The 15546-nt window shown below is 26.2% G+C and overlaps 2 protein-coding genes across 3 annotated transcripts; one reads left to right on the forward strand and one right to left on the reverse strand.

Annotated features, from left to right (window-relative positions):
• The first annotated feature begins 902 nt into the window (after positions 1 to 902).
• LOC111041377 (metallophosphoesterase 1) lies at positions 903 to 6177 on the forward strand. The gene is made up of 9 exons (XM_022325644.1): positions 903 to 1384; positions 1500 to 1615; positions 2940 to 3010; positions 3099 to 3240; positions 3325 to 3491; positions 3564 to 3649; positions 4077 to 4199; positions 5626 to 5766; positions 5878 to 6177. The coding sequence occupies exons 1-9, from the start codon at positions 1274 to 1276 to the stop codon at positions 6049 to 6051; spliced, it is 1131 nt and encodes a 376-aa protein (XP_022181336.1). The 5' UTR covers positions 903 to 1273; the 3' UTR covers positions 6052 to 6177.
• LOC111041376 (FAD-dependent oxidoreductase domain-containing protein 1-like) lies at positions 6005 to 12470 on the reverse strand. Of its 2 annotated transcripts, none has more exons than XM_022325643.1 (9): positions 11760 to 12470; positions 10552 to 10781; positions 10378 to 10491; positions 10145 to 10307; positions 9885 to 10030; positions 9737 to 9820; positions 9156 to 9309; positions 6291 to 6405; positions 6005 to 6225 (listed from the first exon to the last, which is right to left on the reverse strand). In XM_022325643.1, the coding sequence occupies exons 1-9, from the start codon at positions 12105 to 12107 to the stop codon at positions 6086 to 6088; spliced, it is 1494 nt and encodes a 497-aa protein (XP_022181335.1). In that variant the 5' UTR covers positions 12108 to 12470; the 3' UTR covers positions 6005 to 6085. The 2 variants fall into 2 exon arrangements, with proteins under 2 accessions (XP_022181335.1, XP_022181334.1); XM_022325642.1 differs by having other exon boundaries at positions 11730 to 12470.
• Between the last annotated feature and the right edge of the window lie 3076 nt (positions 12471 to 15546).

Consider the following 15546-nt stretch of genomic DNA (forward strand, 5'->3'; position numbering starts at 1 on the left):
TTTTTTAAATGTATACGATAATATTGTAGAATACTTTTAAAAGCTCTATCAATTTGAAAGGGGGTGAAATCAATGCTAATTATTATGCTGGTTCTATTATAGTGGCCCATTTGGCCATGTTTATAAAACTACAGAAAAAATGTATTAGTTTGTATTGATGGTTTTATGGAATATCAGATAATTACATAAATATTACTATTTACTTTTTCAACTAAAAACTTTGTGATGGCATGTAGCATGTTGCATGTATGTAAATTTTGTACAAGTTGTTATAAACCTTATATGTACTTGTGATTTGTTAAAAAGGCATTAGAGAAATAGCCAATGAGCCTACATGATTGGTACTTGATGGAAAAAAAGTTACTTCCAAAACAGGCATAGCCAATTTAAAATGAAAGAGAAAGTAATTGATCTGATGAGTGGTGATTAGTTAAAAAGGCATTAGAGAAATAGCCAATGAGCCTACACGATTTGTACTTGATGAAAAAAAAGTTACTTCCAAAACAGGCATAGCCGATTTAAAATGAAATTGAAAGTAATTGATCTGATGAGTGATAATATATTTGTTACAAAATTGTTTTGTAATAAAGCATACCAGTATATAGTCAAAACTTTGACAATATTACAAAACATCAGCTTTTCTAAAATTTAAGCAGATACAAGTGTACAACAACTAGAACTGTACCAGTAGGTATACTACCTCCATTTGCTATAAGAATAAAGAGTAAAGATAAAGGAACAGAATATAATAAATATTAATATCACAGAATAGAATAATCATGACAAAATAAACATAATATAATTATAATATTATTATCTATTCTATGATAATAGTATTATTGTTATTTTCATTATTTTATATATGTATTTATGTTTGATAGCATTTTTGTTGAGATTGATAAGGCTGACGAGTACAAGAGTTGCACCCATTACTAGTATAGTGTCTACTGACTTACTAACTAATGACGCGGACTTCTGAGTCAGTATTTAGTATTATTAACATTTTTTTAAAATTAACTACATTAGTTATTAATATAAGTAACCAGTAGGTAAATAATAATTAATGCCTGGTCTGTGGTCGGCATTAATTATGTCTAATATACAATTGTATAAGCTTTCTAGTTAGCTGATGACTATTATTAGATTCTTGGAAACTTTAAATGTACTAGAATTATGTGAACTACCTATGCGGATCTCAAATTATGTGTACATAATACATTAACAGTTGATACTCATTTTTTCACTTAAATTAAGAAAATTCAGGAAGACCATAATGGTTACAATTCATAGTCTCATTACAAAGAAATTTATACAATATTTATTTTGTATCACTGGTTTAATATTTTTTTGTGAATATGGCATTTATTACGTCGTTTTATCACAAGTAAGACTTTAAATTGTATTTTTTTTAAACATGTACTAGCTCAAAGTTTACTTTGAGGTTTTAGCCTATAGTGGTGATAATACAATTTTAAAAATGATTATAACTCAATTTCTAGTGCAATTGGCCGTCAGATAGTAACATGACATCGGAGCAACCTGTTAAAGTAATGTTTTTAGCTGACACACATTTACTTGGTACGAGGAAAGGCCATTGGCTTGATAAAATGATACGGTAATTTAAAATATCCTTACAAATACTTTTGAAAGAAACATGATTCAACATTTATTTTTATTTTTTATTATTAACGTTTTCAATAAGTCTAGTATGCCAAATTTATATAAAAAGTTAAAAAAAATCAACTTCTTACTTAACTAGGAAGTTAATTATTACAACTTCAAGTATCGGCTGTAATAACTAAAGCACTGAATTATATGCAATTGTGCGTCTGTACATAGTTTTTTTGTGTCGATGGGGATTTTAAATGTAATGTACTCATGGCACACTGAATTCCTAAATCAAATTTGATTTTGCATATTTTGCATGTGTGGAGGATTATTGAATATTAGTTCATAGAAACATAAAACATAAACATTTAATGTGTATTCAATTATCAATCAATATTTCTGTAGAAATAGTTATTGAAATTGTTTCTCAGAATTGTATTAAAATATTGTTATATTTTACATGATAGATAGGCCATGTAAATGCATGCATCACAGTGAGTTTTTAATTTTGATTGTTAATTTGTCATGTTTTCTGAGAGTTCAAGATATGTATGAAAATAATAAGCCACTCAAACAGTAGATTTTAGTTGTTTTAATTTTGTAATTTATAAAATATTGCATTTTCATATTTTATAATATTTAAAAGTTTTCTATTTTGATTTTAAATATTATAATGAGATGTCTAAAAGTTAAGATCGTTTATGTTCAAAATATTTTTTCATGGCAAATGATTTTAGTTCTATTTATTTGAAAGTTTATTGTTAGGTTTACTGGGAGTTTTTTGTATTATTTTATATTTTAAATGATTTACAAAAGGTATTTACAGCAAGTTTTAGTTTATTTTTATTTTCTCTTTGAATATTTTATGGTACTGAATAAAATATTTTAATCTATTAAATGTTTGTTACAATTTTAATTATTTGAGTGTTTTGGTTTATGATGAAAACTTTAGTTGTTTATTAGTTTATTATTATCACAATTCTTGATGTAAAAATGGTGTTTTATTTTTTTAAATATATTTCATTAAGGGTAATATTATGTATATACTATATAATTAAATATTTAGCCACCTTTTGTATGCATATTTGCATTATATTTGACAATTTTTACATGCATATAATTACAGGCTCTAGTAATTACTTATGTTAAGACTAATCTGTACATTTAAAAAAATTTATCTTTGAGAGATTTTGCACAAGTGGGCAGTAACTGCTATATTAATGTAAAACTACTACTTCATACTAATTATTAATGAGTAATTAATATGCAATACATATGAATTCTTAACTTATTATAATTGAAGAAATTATGTATTTCTAAAATTATTTTAGAGAATGGGAAATGGGATGTGCTTTTCAAACTGCTATCAAATTACAAAAACCAGAACTTATTTTTGTTTTAGGTAAATTATTATTGTTGATTTAAAAAAATATATATATTTGTTATTTTTATATTGAACAAAAAAAGAAATTTATATGTATTTTTAATAGGTGATTTATTTGATGAAGGATTATGGAGTAGTGAAAGAGATTTCAACTCATACGTTGAAACATTTAAATATTTGTTTTCAGTACCATCAGATATACAATTATATGCTATTGTTGGTAATCATGATATTGGATTCCATTATGGGTATAAATAATTTATTTATTTGTTTATACTTAATTGCAGTATAATATTATATTATATAATAGTCAACTTGATTTTATGATATAGAATAACACCATATCTCGAAAAAAGGTTTAATAAAGTGTTTCATACTGGTCCAGTAGAATTGATCAGTAGACGTAATGTTCATTTTATAACAATTAATAGTATGGCTATGGAAATGGATGGATGTTTTTTATGCCATACTGCTAAATTAAAACTAAACGACATTTCAAGTAAGCTAAAAGATATTATTTTATTTTCCAATAACTTATTAAATAAATATGAATGAATCCTGATTATTTTAGAAAGGTTAAAATGCAGTCAAAATGAAAATAAATGTTCAAAAAAAATGATGCTAGATGGAAATTACAGTAAACCCATACTATTACAAGTAATTAATAATTTAAATTCTAAATCATTATATTTATATACATCATAAATACGTATTATTCTATACAGTATTTTTGATGCCTATTTAGAGAGATTATAGTATTAATTTTAAAAGCATATTGTTATTACTTATTACATTTCATTACATTCTATATCCAATCCTTAACCATAAATATGTCAAATGTGCTAAGTTCAAACGTAGATTATAAAATGTTTTCATTCTGAATAAAGATTATTATTTTTTAATTTGTTAACTTATACATAAACTGTGAAGTAGTCAAGCATGTTTAGAACAGTTTAGTAATGATTGGTATATAGCTACTAATATAAAATAATTGTGTCGTTTTGTATTATATTTTTTTAATATGAATTAATTACTTTAAGATGAATTTAACTAAACCATAATATGTAAACAATTTCGATTTCAGCATTTTCCATTGTACAGAAAAAATGATATGGCCTGCAATGAACCAGATTCAGCGTCATTAAAAGAAAAAGAAAAACCGTTTCGTGAGGGCTTGGATTGTCTACGCAAAGATGCAACAGACAAGGTATTGAGTAAAGTGTAATACTAGCCTAACTTTATAAATATAAGTCTACATCAGCAGGACTGATTCAATCAAAAATAGTGTACTAGACAAAATCAAATTTGGCCACCCTTAAATAATAATATCACTGTTTTGAAAATGCTGCCTCCCACTAAAATGCAGTCATATATATATATTGCCTATGTCATCTAACCCTTGAGCCGGGCCTGTTTATCAGTATTAACTATTTATCATCTCAAAATATGTGAAAAAATAAGTATTATTAATTTAATTTTTTTTGAGGATTATTGGAATAAATATTAACAATAGTTAATCAGTACCTTGGTGTTGCGGTGTGTGGCTTCAGTCGCTAATATGTCTGAGTGTCAGCACCGATTGGTGCCACTAGTTCCCGAATGGGTGACCACCCAGGTTCTTAGTGATAAATCCTTGCTATAACCTTAAGTTAAACCCTAAGTTAACAAAGTTATAGATTTTCCATTCGAGCTCCTTTTAGCCTCTATAATGTTAGTCAAGTTATAATATGTATCTTTAGTGATCCATTTGTATCCATTGGTATATGATATATGGTTGCCTAAAGACTAATTAATTTAATCAATTAGTTTGTTATCTACATTAGGAAGTTTACAAAAATGTCCATTTATTTATAAAAAACCACGAAATAGATCATGTGTACTATTTCTCTTTGACCCAAAATCCTAACATTTAGGTCCAATAAGTACTACTTACTCGTTTAATAATAATCGTCTCCTACTCTCCTTTACCCTAAAAACATATTTGATTTTCTCATAATTCTTAACCTAGTTAATATGATGTAACAAATAGTATATTTTAATTTTGTAAAAAAAATTTGTTATTGATGTATTGACAGTCTAGTGTCTACACTATTTTTCAGTCACACAATTGAAATAGTTTTTTAACTTTCTTTTTATGATACTTTGCCGGATTTTTTTAAATTTTATCTTTGGGCACAAAAAACAATTAGTATATCCAATATCCAAGGTTTAATTCCGGGAAAAGAAATGGTTAAAACCTAACGTAGGCCGTTTGTAAAATTAATAGATAACAAATGTAGAAATTACCAATTAAGAGATATTTTCACAGTTAACTGCATATTTTTTTTTACTAAAATCATCAAATGATTGTGGTGGCATTGTTAGGTGCATTTTGTCAAAGTGGTTATAATCATAATAGAAGAAATTAAGGGTTCTATAACAATATTGTACTCTGTTAACATTCATGCATAAAATAGAATATCTACAAAAATTAAATTAGGTTCAAAATATTCTTTATTTCCTAGTTTCATTGTTGAACAATGTGTCAAAACCCTAGATATTTATATACCTATTATAATTCTGTAGTATTGTAAATACTAGTACACAAAACATTTTTTTTTTGGATTGAGAAATTTTTGTTTCTTTTTAATTAGTTATTAAAAGTGGTGCAGCCTCGTCTAGTTTTTGGTGGTCATACTCATCACGGTTGCCATATTAAACATACAAATGGAGTTCATGAATACAGCATATCTTCATTTAACTGGAGAAATAAATATAATCCAAGTTATACGCTTGTAAGTATAATGGAAGTTTTGAAAAAATATGTGTAATGAAATTAACTATTTTAACTGCTTTTTTACAATATAGTTTATCAATAAATAAAATGAAATGTTTTTCTTTTTCAGGCATTATTTAGTATGGATAATTATTCCATTGAAACTTGTCATATGCCACAAGAACATACAATTGTATTTATTTATTTAACTTCTATTATGATATTTTTATTTTTTAAAGTATTCAAATTAAAACGAATTAACTATATTAACAAGGATTATCATCTATTTAATCATAAAAATTAATCATAAGAATACTATAATTAATTTTTTTAAGCTGTTAGACAATGTTCTGTTCGTATAATGGTTGTTCAGCAATTAACCGGCCGAAACCTAACCTAGAAAGATCTATTGTGTTATATCCACCCTCAGTAATCATTTCCATTACAGCTCGGCCAATAGCTGGTGCTTGTTGTATACCTAATATTAATAAATATTAATTAATTAAATTGTACAAATTAAATTAAAATATTTATATTATATACCGTGTCCGCTAAAACCAGCAGCAAAAAACAAATTGAAATAACTTGGATGAGCTCCGATAACACCATTTTGATCATACCAATTATAATCATAAAATCCAGCCCAGCTACTTTTCACCTGTGAAATAATTTAAATTCAAACAATGAAATCGATCTATGATAATATATATTTTTAAATTGACATAACCACATTAAGTATATGTATCTATTGTATATTTTTATTTAATAGAATATAATATTGAACATGTATATGCACTACATAATATATAATACTTTAATGCTGGGTTGAATGAACAATCACCAAACATTTTATTGAATTAATAGTGAGCCAATTGTCTCTTAAACATTATTTAGTAGTCCATGGTTGGTCGATTAAATTTTATGAATTAATATTTCATGCAAACTAGCATCTGTACAATAAATTCAATAAATAATTGCTTAAAAAAAAAATAATTCATTTTGATTTGTGTAATTTATATACAGTGTGTTTCTTTTTAAAGGTAACATTAAATAATTCTGTCCAGTGACATCAGATTGATATGCGGTTTTCGGGAGGAAATAGGGAATAAAGAAGAAAAGATTTATTAGATAGTTATTAGACATTTTTTACCCAAATAAATAATAGACACTATAAAAATTATAAAAATTGTGTTAATTAGTTTAATCTTTTCTTAGTAAATTAAACATTTACGTTTAATTTATGTTAATTAATTCCTCAAAATTAAATTTAAATAATTCAATGTCTGCAAGCCTTCGGTTACAAAAAATTCTTGAAATTTCATAATTCATAAAATTCTAGTATGATTGTTGAATTATTCAATAATTTAAATCGAAACTTTAACTCGTTGTCATTTGGTCAATTTTGATTTTTGAGATATGGTGAAAAGTCAATATTGACTTAAAAAAATTCGGTCTATCAGAATTTGGTATTCAAAACACCTGTTGCCATTTAAAAAAATGCAAGTTGTATTGCGCATGCGCACACGAAAAGATCTAAAAATGTAAAAATCATCAAGAAATGTGTATCTATGTATTCCCTACCTCCTCCCAAAACCGTATATCAATCTGATGTCAATGGACAGAATTATTTAGTGTTACCTTAAAAAGAAACACACTGTATTGTTTTACGTGAGAGACAACATCTTAGATAAATTAAAAATAAATAAATTCAACTTAAATTCTTATAAGCATTAGTGTTTTACATTTGTAAAAAGCCTACAATTTATATTTTAATTTATTTGGTATTATATCTATTCAACAAATATTACATTTTATTTTATATTAGACCAACAATGTTTTACTATACTTTGATTAAAAAAAAATATTTTAATATTAAAAATTTCTAAATTAAATTAGACAACATAAACAAACTTTAAATTAGCAACACGTTAAAAAATGTAAATATATGACTATAAATTCCTGTTAATTGTAATGTTATATTTGTACATTACTCTATATATATATTTTTTATTTTTCTGAAATAGGACCATGTTTTGTTACATAAATTTGGGTTTGAAATTTATTTTTTAAATAATTTACTAGTACTTATTTATTTTTGTATCGTTTAATATACAGTATAAAATTATAATAATTAAGATTATATGGTTCAAATGATTTTGTAATTGTTTAAAAATAATTTGGAGAATATTAGATAATAAAGTGCTATTATTACAATTTACTATATTTATTAGAACTATGTCTCTATGTAAGTTAATATTATAATTTATAATATAGGACAGATATACCAAGTATATTATGTTCATTAATTTTTAATGATGTAATAAAAGTATTTACGTTAAAATTAAATAAATACTTTACCAACAAAATGTGTATCATAACTAGTTATTCCACAAACTTCTAGATTTGGAGATTTGGAGTTGTCAAAGTATTAACATTATCAATAAATTTAAAAAGCCTAGCAAGTAGATGAAAAATCATTATTACGTTCAAATACAAATTACAAAATTAAAATTAGATTTAATAATACCAATATAAAACATTAAGACATATTAATTCACTAAAATATATTAATATTACTACCTGGGTGGCATTTATATAATTAATTTTTTTAATTATTTTAAATGACTACATTTTTGTTTTGTTTTAAATAATAAAAGAACTCATCAGAAATATAATTTGTATTAGTGCAAAACTGATTATAATGGCGTTCTGAATTACAAACACAGTTTTATCACATATACTTTGATTGGTGGCAAATTAAATGATGCATGAAAATTATAAAAAAAATGTACTTGTGTTAGACAACAGTTAAAAATATAGATATCCTGGACTCTTATCACAAACTTACATTGTAAAGCTGTGAATCCGGCTTAAGCCTAACATATTAATTTTAATAAATAAGCATAATAGCAACGAAAAGCCTGCATGGATAAATTTTAGACATAGTGAGGCAACTTCACGTACAAGATATTATGTACATAATTTATCAGTATGGAATATCCGTGCATTAAGTTTTGTGTAAAAATAGATTTTTTTATCATAAATACCCCTTCTTGTTTAAACAATATCAATTTTTATTTTCATCACATTTGTTACTAAAATAAATTTCTTTTATTTGACTATTTAAAATTGTTAACTGGCAATTAATAAGGTCAACGCCACTGTTGAATCTACATACCGCCGTCACTTGTAAACTTGGTAGATTTTATGTAAAAGTCAATACGATAAAAATTTAAAACGTTTTCAGCAGTACCTGATAAAGACTTGATACAAAACAGGTTACTGCATATTAACAACATGTTGATATTAGCCTAGGGCAGCCATTTACTCATGTCAACAATGTTATATAATTATTAGCCTTATAATTAATTGAAATCAAATATTTATGGTGAAACAGTTTTTAGTTACTTTCGCTTCTTCGAATGCAGGTACTCTGTGTGCAAGTGTTGCCCAGATCTCCTTTTCAAAAAAATCATGATCTACATCTAAATTGACTGTTTCTGGTTCTTCTGTATCACATGGTGATTTACCACATATATAATGGTTGTTAAAACTGTCAGGCCTACAAACCAACAGATCAACAAAAAAATTTTCATTTGATGTAATCGAAGATGCAATATAAGTATACTGACAAAAAACCACGAATTAAAATATTAATTTTGAAAATTAATTTATGTTTAATATAAACACTGAGAAAAAGTTTTTGAACTTTTTTATCTTAAAACTTATTAATTTTAATATAAATAAATAAAGGCAAAACACAAATGACCTTAACTTTATGGTAATATTAATCTTCAATAGTATACACATAATACATCTTTCATCTAATGAATTGTCACTAATAAATAATAATACATTTCTACTTTCAAACATTTTTTTTTCTTCAGTTAATTAATTTTAAGAGTAATGTATAGTATATGTTTATAATGTATTATATAATTATGTCATAATACATCACAAAATATTAATATACATTTTAAGTTTGGTACCTGAAATAAGTTCCAGATGGATCAATTACCATTGGCGACATTGAAGGACCCTTAGGTGCGTGATAATAATACACAAAACGTTTACTGTAAAAAAAAAGTATGATGAAGAGCCAAATATATTAAAGAGTTCATATTATTTTTTTATTACCGAGGTTCAATAGGCAAAGGTGTAGATAAAAATCCTTTGCCATTTCCAACCTTAGCCATCCGTGCAACATTTCCTGATTCAGCACCAGCTGCTACTATACATATACCAAACACCATTTGTTGAGTTTCACCACCTTTTAACTTTACCTAAAAAGTTGAAAGTCATAGCTCAAGTTATCTTATAAATTATATTTAATATGTGTCAAATATTAATAAATAAATGTAAAACTAAAAATGTAAATATATAACACCTGTACATACTTTTACGCTGTTAACCCCTTCATATTCTTTATTAGGATCTTCTTCCACCGCTATGCTTGTATCTACTTTAAAACCAAAATCTTCTACTTCACCCTCAACATAATACGTCCCTAGTGATTTAGTTTTATTTCTTAATGCATTCAACAAGGACCATGGATCAAACCTATAGTGTGATTGTAAAAACAATTAGTCAAATAAAAACAAAAAACTAGTCAATAAGTTTGATAATTTACCATCCTGAGTTTAAAGTTCCAAGACTTCCTAACTCAATATCATCCACATTTAACCAAGGAAATTTAGTTTTCATCATATCTTTTGATAAAAGCTCGACATTAGCATTTAATTCTCTAAAAAGTAGTATAGAAAAAATTAAAAATCACCATTTTTATTAATTGTAAAGATCATACTTTTGTAATTGATGATTTTTTAACATTATATCCACACCATTTTCTGTAGCTAAAAATAAATACCCGGATGGATTAAAATTTATTTCTGGTGGTTGTTGTTCTGGGACAGTCAAGTAATCTTTGATATCTCGAAGAAATTCAGCACTGAATTGGGATAATTCAATGTTTTCTTTCAGTGAAAACTGTTGACGAATTCCTCCGCAAGAAAGTACTGAAGATGCTTTTGCATACTAGAATATTAAAATAAATATTTTTAAGCAAATAGGTATTTTAATTTAACACAGCTTTAGAAAGATCATGTAATTATTAGTGTGTCCCATAATTATAAAATGTTGTGTAAAAACTATTTTTCTTGAACAGCACCATTCAATATGAATACATGACGTTTTGATTAATATACAAATACAGAACCCAAATTTATAAATTATATTATAAAATGTATTAGTGGTATGTATAGAAAAATAGAACACTATGCCCGGGTTGCATGAACAATGAGTTTAAGCATTTTGTAAAATAAATTTGTAGACTAATAAAATTGCAATTTTAGGAATTTTTTAGTGCAATACTGTAATCAATTTTACTACTTTTTGCAACTAAACATTTCTTAATTTTAAATTCATGATTATTGTATAACTTGATAGTCCAGTCTTCTAAATTATTTTGGATTAATTTAACAGATCATTTCACACCAATTTTCTTTATACTTTACTTGATTAAATTAAAAAGAAGAAATATTTGATTTTAAATAGAGATACTTAGAGTAAGTATTTAAAATATGCTGTGCAATTATTTTATTTAAGAGTAATTTAAATACGTAATTGAATACTTTTACTCGAGTAAAATAGATGCTGATAAGACTTAGTAACAGAATTAAAGAAAGAAAATTTGAATTTGGAAATTCTGTATAGATTTTTAACTATAAATTTTGATAGACTAATATACCAAATCATCAAAATATAATGATTAAATTATTCCATATATTTAACTAACTTAGGTATAAAAAAAGGGTGAACAAAATAGATTTACCAACAAAAAAAATTGCAATATACCTACCAAAAAAATTTATTTGTTCTAACTTTAAATATAACTCATAAGCCGATACAAATTTAACCATCTTAATATCAAAATAATTAATACTGTTACCATGTACGCAACAAATATTTAATCAACTACAATACCTCTTGAGTAGACATAACTGATTTGTTTACCGATAAATCTTTTTCAATAACAGCAATTGTTAATCCATCTCTGCATTTATTTTGGAGCCAATAAGCAATGGATGAACCAATTACACCTCCACCAACAATTAAAATGTCAACGGTTTTTGGGAATATTTTATCATCTTCGTACTGATCAAATGGGTCATTAGCTTTTTTCCACAACTCATTTATGTCTCTTTTGACAAACCTCTTACATCTTTCCAATGGATTCTCATGAATAGCATCTGGGTCATAATAGTTATCTGGTTGTCTTGTGGGTAAATCGCTCTTGTGTTTGACACAAAGGAAAGATTTTAAATTAAGTCGAACAATAAGACTGACCTTACGCGTATACATATTGGAAGGTATTGATTAAAGCAACTAAAATGCGTAAAAGCATATATTCAATTAATATGAGGTGTTAATGGTTCATCGCATTTTCTTATCTTCAAAATATTTTAATTAAAACGGTATTACAAATTGCTGCTATTGAAATACTACATGAAAAAATAAATTAGCACTTGCAACACAAATGCATAATGTTAACTATGTTTTGTTGGTGATAAGATTAATGAAAACGCACGTTAATCGGAACAATATAAAACATAATATATATGATTATTGTAGTACACAATTAGCGATAATATTATAAAAAATGAAAAACATTTTTATTAAATTTAATAGACTTATTAACATTGAGCTACCTATTTGCCGGTATGCTTAATTCTTATCTGTTTAGTTTTCCCTGTTATCATTTCACAATATTGATCAAGGACGTCCATAGGTACATTACATCCAAACGACCGTCGACGTCGATCGTACATGAAATCCAACGCACTTTTTTTATTACATGCCGCTGCCTGTTGCGTCAAGTATTGGATTTTATGTACGGTGCCTATCATTTGTCTACGTGATACTGTTATAGTCTTATAGATATATTACTTCAGATATTAGGTACCATGGGTGGATAGGTACTTATATACCGGGATACATTTATTATAGGGCCACACATACCTAGCGACTATATATTGCATAGAAAAAAAATTAACTTCTTTTATCTACGTAACAAATCTAGATTCATTATTTTTCATTTGAATTTATTACGATACAAATATATGTATATAAACGTAGATAGTAGATAGGTACGCCATACTAAAGTATCGCCTATAACCAGTCTTGCAAAGTATTCGAATAAAAGTATTTGAATACATTTTTGGTATCCGAATACTATTTTAAATACATTTTTTAGGTATTTAAATACGTATTCTGAATACTTTTTTTCCGATCCAGAAAAATAGTTTTAAAGTTGTGGCAAGACATATTATTATAAATCATGAACATTATAGTTTTCGTCCACATATTATCGAATTTGTTTATCCACATAGGTACTTATCAAAAAGTCCTAATAAATTACTTTTATCATTAAATGAAACACCTTAAATAAAAAAGGTATTCATAAAATATAACACTCCCCTTCCAAATAGTGCATCTGTTGAAAGAGTTTCTAGAGTCGGAAGCGCAGTGTTCACAAAAAAACATGGTCGTATGAGTGATGGCAACTTTGAAAAAGTTATGTTATTAAAATGTAATAAGAATGTATTTGATTGAATTGTAAATACTTACTATAAATATAATAACTATTTGCAATTATATTATATTGATATATTTTAAATTATTGACTACCTAATAAAAGTTAATTTCCAACCATTCCAAAACCAACAAAAACTAGTGATGAAAAAAAAATATTCTAATAATATTGGAATACTTTTAAAAGTATTCGAATATGTATTCTAAATATATTTTTTAAGAACTATTTGAATACGTATTCTGAATACATTAATTCTCATTTATTCGAATATGTATTCTGAATACAAAATAAAAGTATTCTTTACAAGACTTTATTATGGTTGTTTATTTTTGTTATTCGAGCATCGATTATATTTATTTATAATTACATTTTGTACATTATTTAGTTTTAGCACAATTGTACATACAACAAAATAAATATGACGTATTTCTAAGGGCATTGACGAGTTTATACAGAGGCCCCTAAGCCCTAATGGAGTATACAAATATTACAAATACGCATTAATACTGTACAGCCGCCAGGGCGTCAGCCGTCAGCCAGTATTATAACACTTTACTTTTATATTATTATTATCTTTCTTTCTTAATTTTTTGGGATTGAGGCCTCTGAGGCTCTGAGTATAATATTGATGAGGCCCCCATATAAGGGCAAATAAGGTAAAATCAATAAACCTTATAAACCAAAAATATACAAAAACTTGAAAAAAAATTTGTTATTTATATTACCTATGTATACAACCATAACGTATAAGTTCATTATGACGGCGCATTGGAGTATTGATGGCGGGACAATTGTTAACATTTTTTAAGTTAGTGGTGCCGTTGCACACCCTGTTCCCTCCCTCCAAATGACGCTCCTACTCTTAACGGCTTGAAATCGTTTAGTAATAATTCGTTTTATACGTTATCAGTCATATTTGTATGAAAGTTCATTATCACAAAATCATTGATTAATCAAAAAAATGTTATACCCTTATACAACTTATACACGTTAATCAATGTTATACATTTTATATTTTTGTGTATAAATTTTGTGAATTTGTGACACAAAAAAAAGTACACTCGATAAAAAACACATAAAACATTAAAAAAATTTCGCCCCCTTCGCTTCTCCTAATTGTGCCACTGGATGGGGGCCTACCTAGAAAATCCCGATTTCCCGATGGGACTATCCGCCCATGATATTCCGGCGATAACTGATAAACCTTATTAGTTATTACAAATCTCTTTTATACATTTTAGTAAAAAAAATTGATCTTTTAAAATTTTTAATGCAAACACGTAATAATAAATATTAAATATGTATTAACAAATAAATAAATTAATGTTTTGATATAAAAAATGATTGTAATTATTGTAATTTGTGCAATTTGTAAATTTTAATGATATTTTTAGATGATTTTCAGTATTTTTAGACTTTTTTATGATTGTATCTAGTTGTAATTTCTGTAATTTGTAATTTGACAAAATTGTGATTAATGGCTTTTAAATAACTTCTAAGGAAGCTATTCTAAGATAAAAAGCTCAAATAATATTTTTAAACCCGCCAGTCTATAACATCAGAATATGATGAGATAGAGAGTTAAATAATAATAGTTTAATAATTTTACATCAGTAATGAGTAATGACCAATTCAAAAATTGTGAGGTGCGCACATTATGTACACCCTATACATGGATATATTTCTTTGAAAAAAGGTTTCTATTGTTCGTAAATTGTGCGCAAATGAGTTACGTTTTTGTGCGCAAATGAGTTATAAAAAAGATAAATGTGCGCAAATGAGTTGTAGCCTGATATTACCAGTGACGGCTAGTGCCATGGAGCATAGAAGCACATGCACCACCTATATTTTTTATAGTACATTGAATTTCTACAGCAATAAGTCCGATGAATCTTTGAAATACTTATAATCTTATATAGGATAAGGAATAAGAAATGTAGGTTTATCATGGTATAATACGCCATATTATGCACATCTTCATAGCACCAGTGGCATTGATTCGTGTCTCGTACATGTTAAATTTTATGTTTTTACATGATTAAGAAAAACAAATTTTATCATACGATACAAAGGATTTTGTAAAACATTTTCGTCGCTTAATTGCCAATTTTTTAAAATTAATATCGTGATTTATTTTGTTATTTATTAACAAAGTCAGTATCACTAGTGTCTACAGCAACTCCCAACATATTTTAACCTTAAAAAGGT

Source organism: Myzus persicae, unplaced genomic scaffold, assembly GCF_001856785.1.
Source record: "Myzus persicae strain clone G006 unplaced genomic scaffold, MPER_G0061.0, whole genome shotgun sequence".
Taxonomy (NCBI): Eukaryota; Metazoa; Arthropoda; class Insecta; order Hemiptera; family Aphididae; genus Myzus; species Myzus persicae.

What these genes read in the sequence shown, in the direction of transcription:
- LOC111041377 (XM_022325644.1), top strand. Translation starts at nt 1,274, where the DNA reads ATGGTTACAATTCATAGTCTCATTACAAAGAAATTTATACAATATTTA. An exon ending in ATTACGTCGTTTTATCACAA is followed by an intron (nt 1,385 to 1,499) that starts GTAAGACTTTAA and finishes CTCAATTTCTAG; the next exon opens with TGCAATTGGCCGTCAGATAG. An exon ending in TGGCTTGATAAAATGATACG is followed by an intron (nt 1,616 to 2,939) that starts GTAATTTAAAAT and finishes AAATTATTTTAG; the next exon opens with AGAATGGGAAATGGGATGTG.
- LOC111041376 (XM_022325642.1), bottom strand. Translation starts at nt 12,107, where the DNA reads ATGTATACGCGTAAGGTCAGTCTTATTGTTCGACTTAATTTAAAATCT. An exon ending in AAAAATCATCAATTACAAAA is followed by an intron (nt 10,492 to 10,551) that starts GTATGATCTTTA and finishes ACTACTTTTTAG; the next exon opens with AGAATTAAATGCTAATGTCG. An exon ending in CCTTTGCCTATTGAACCTCG is followed by an intron (nt 9,821 to 9,884) that starts GTAATAAAAAAA and finishes TTTTTTTTACAG; the next exon opens with TAAACGTTTTGTGTATTATT.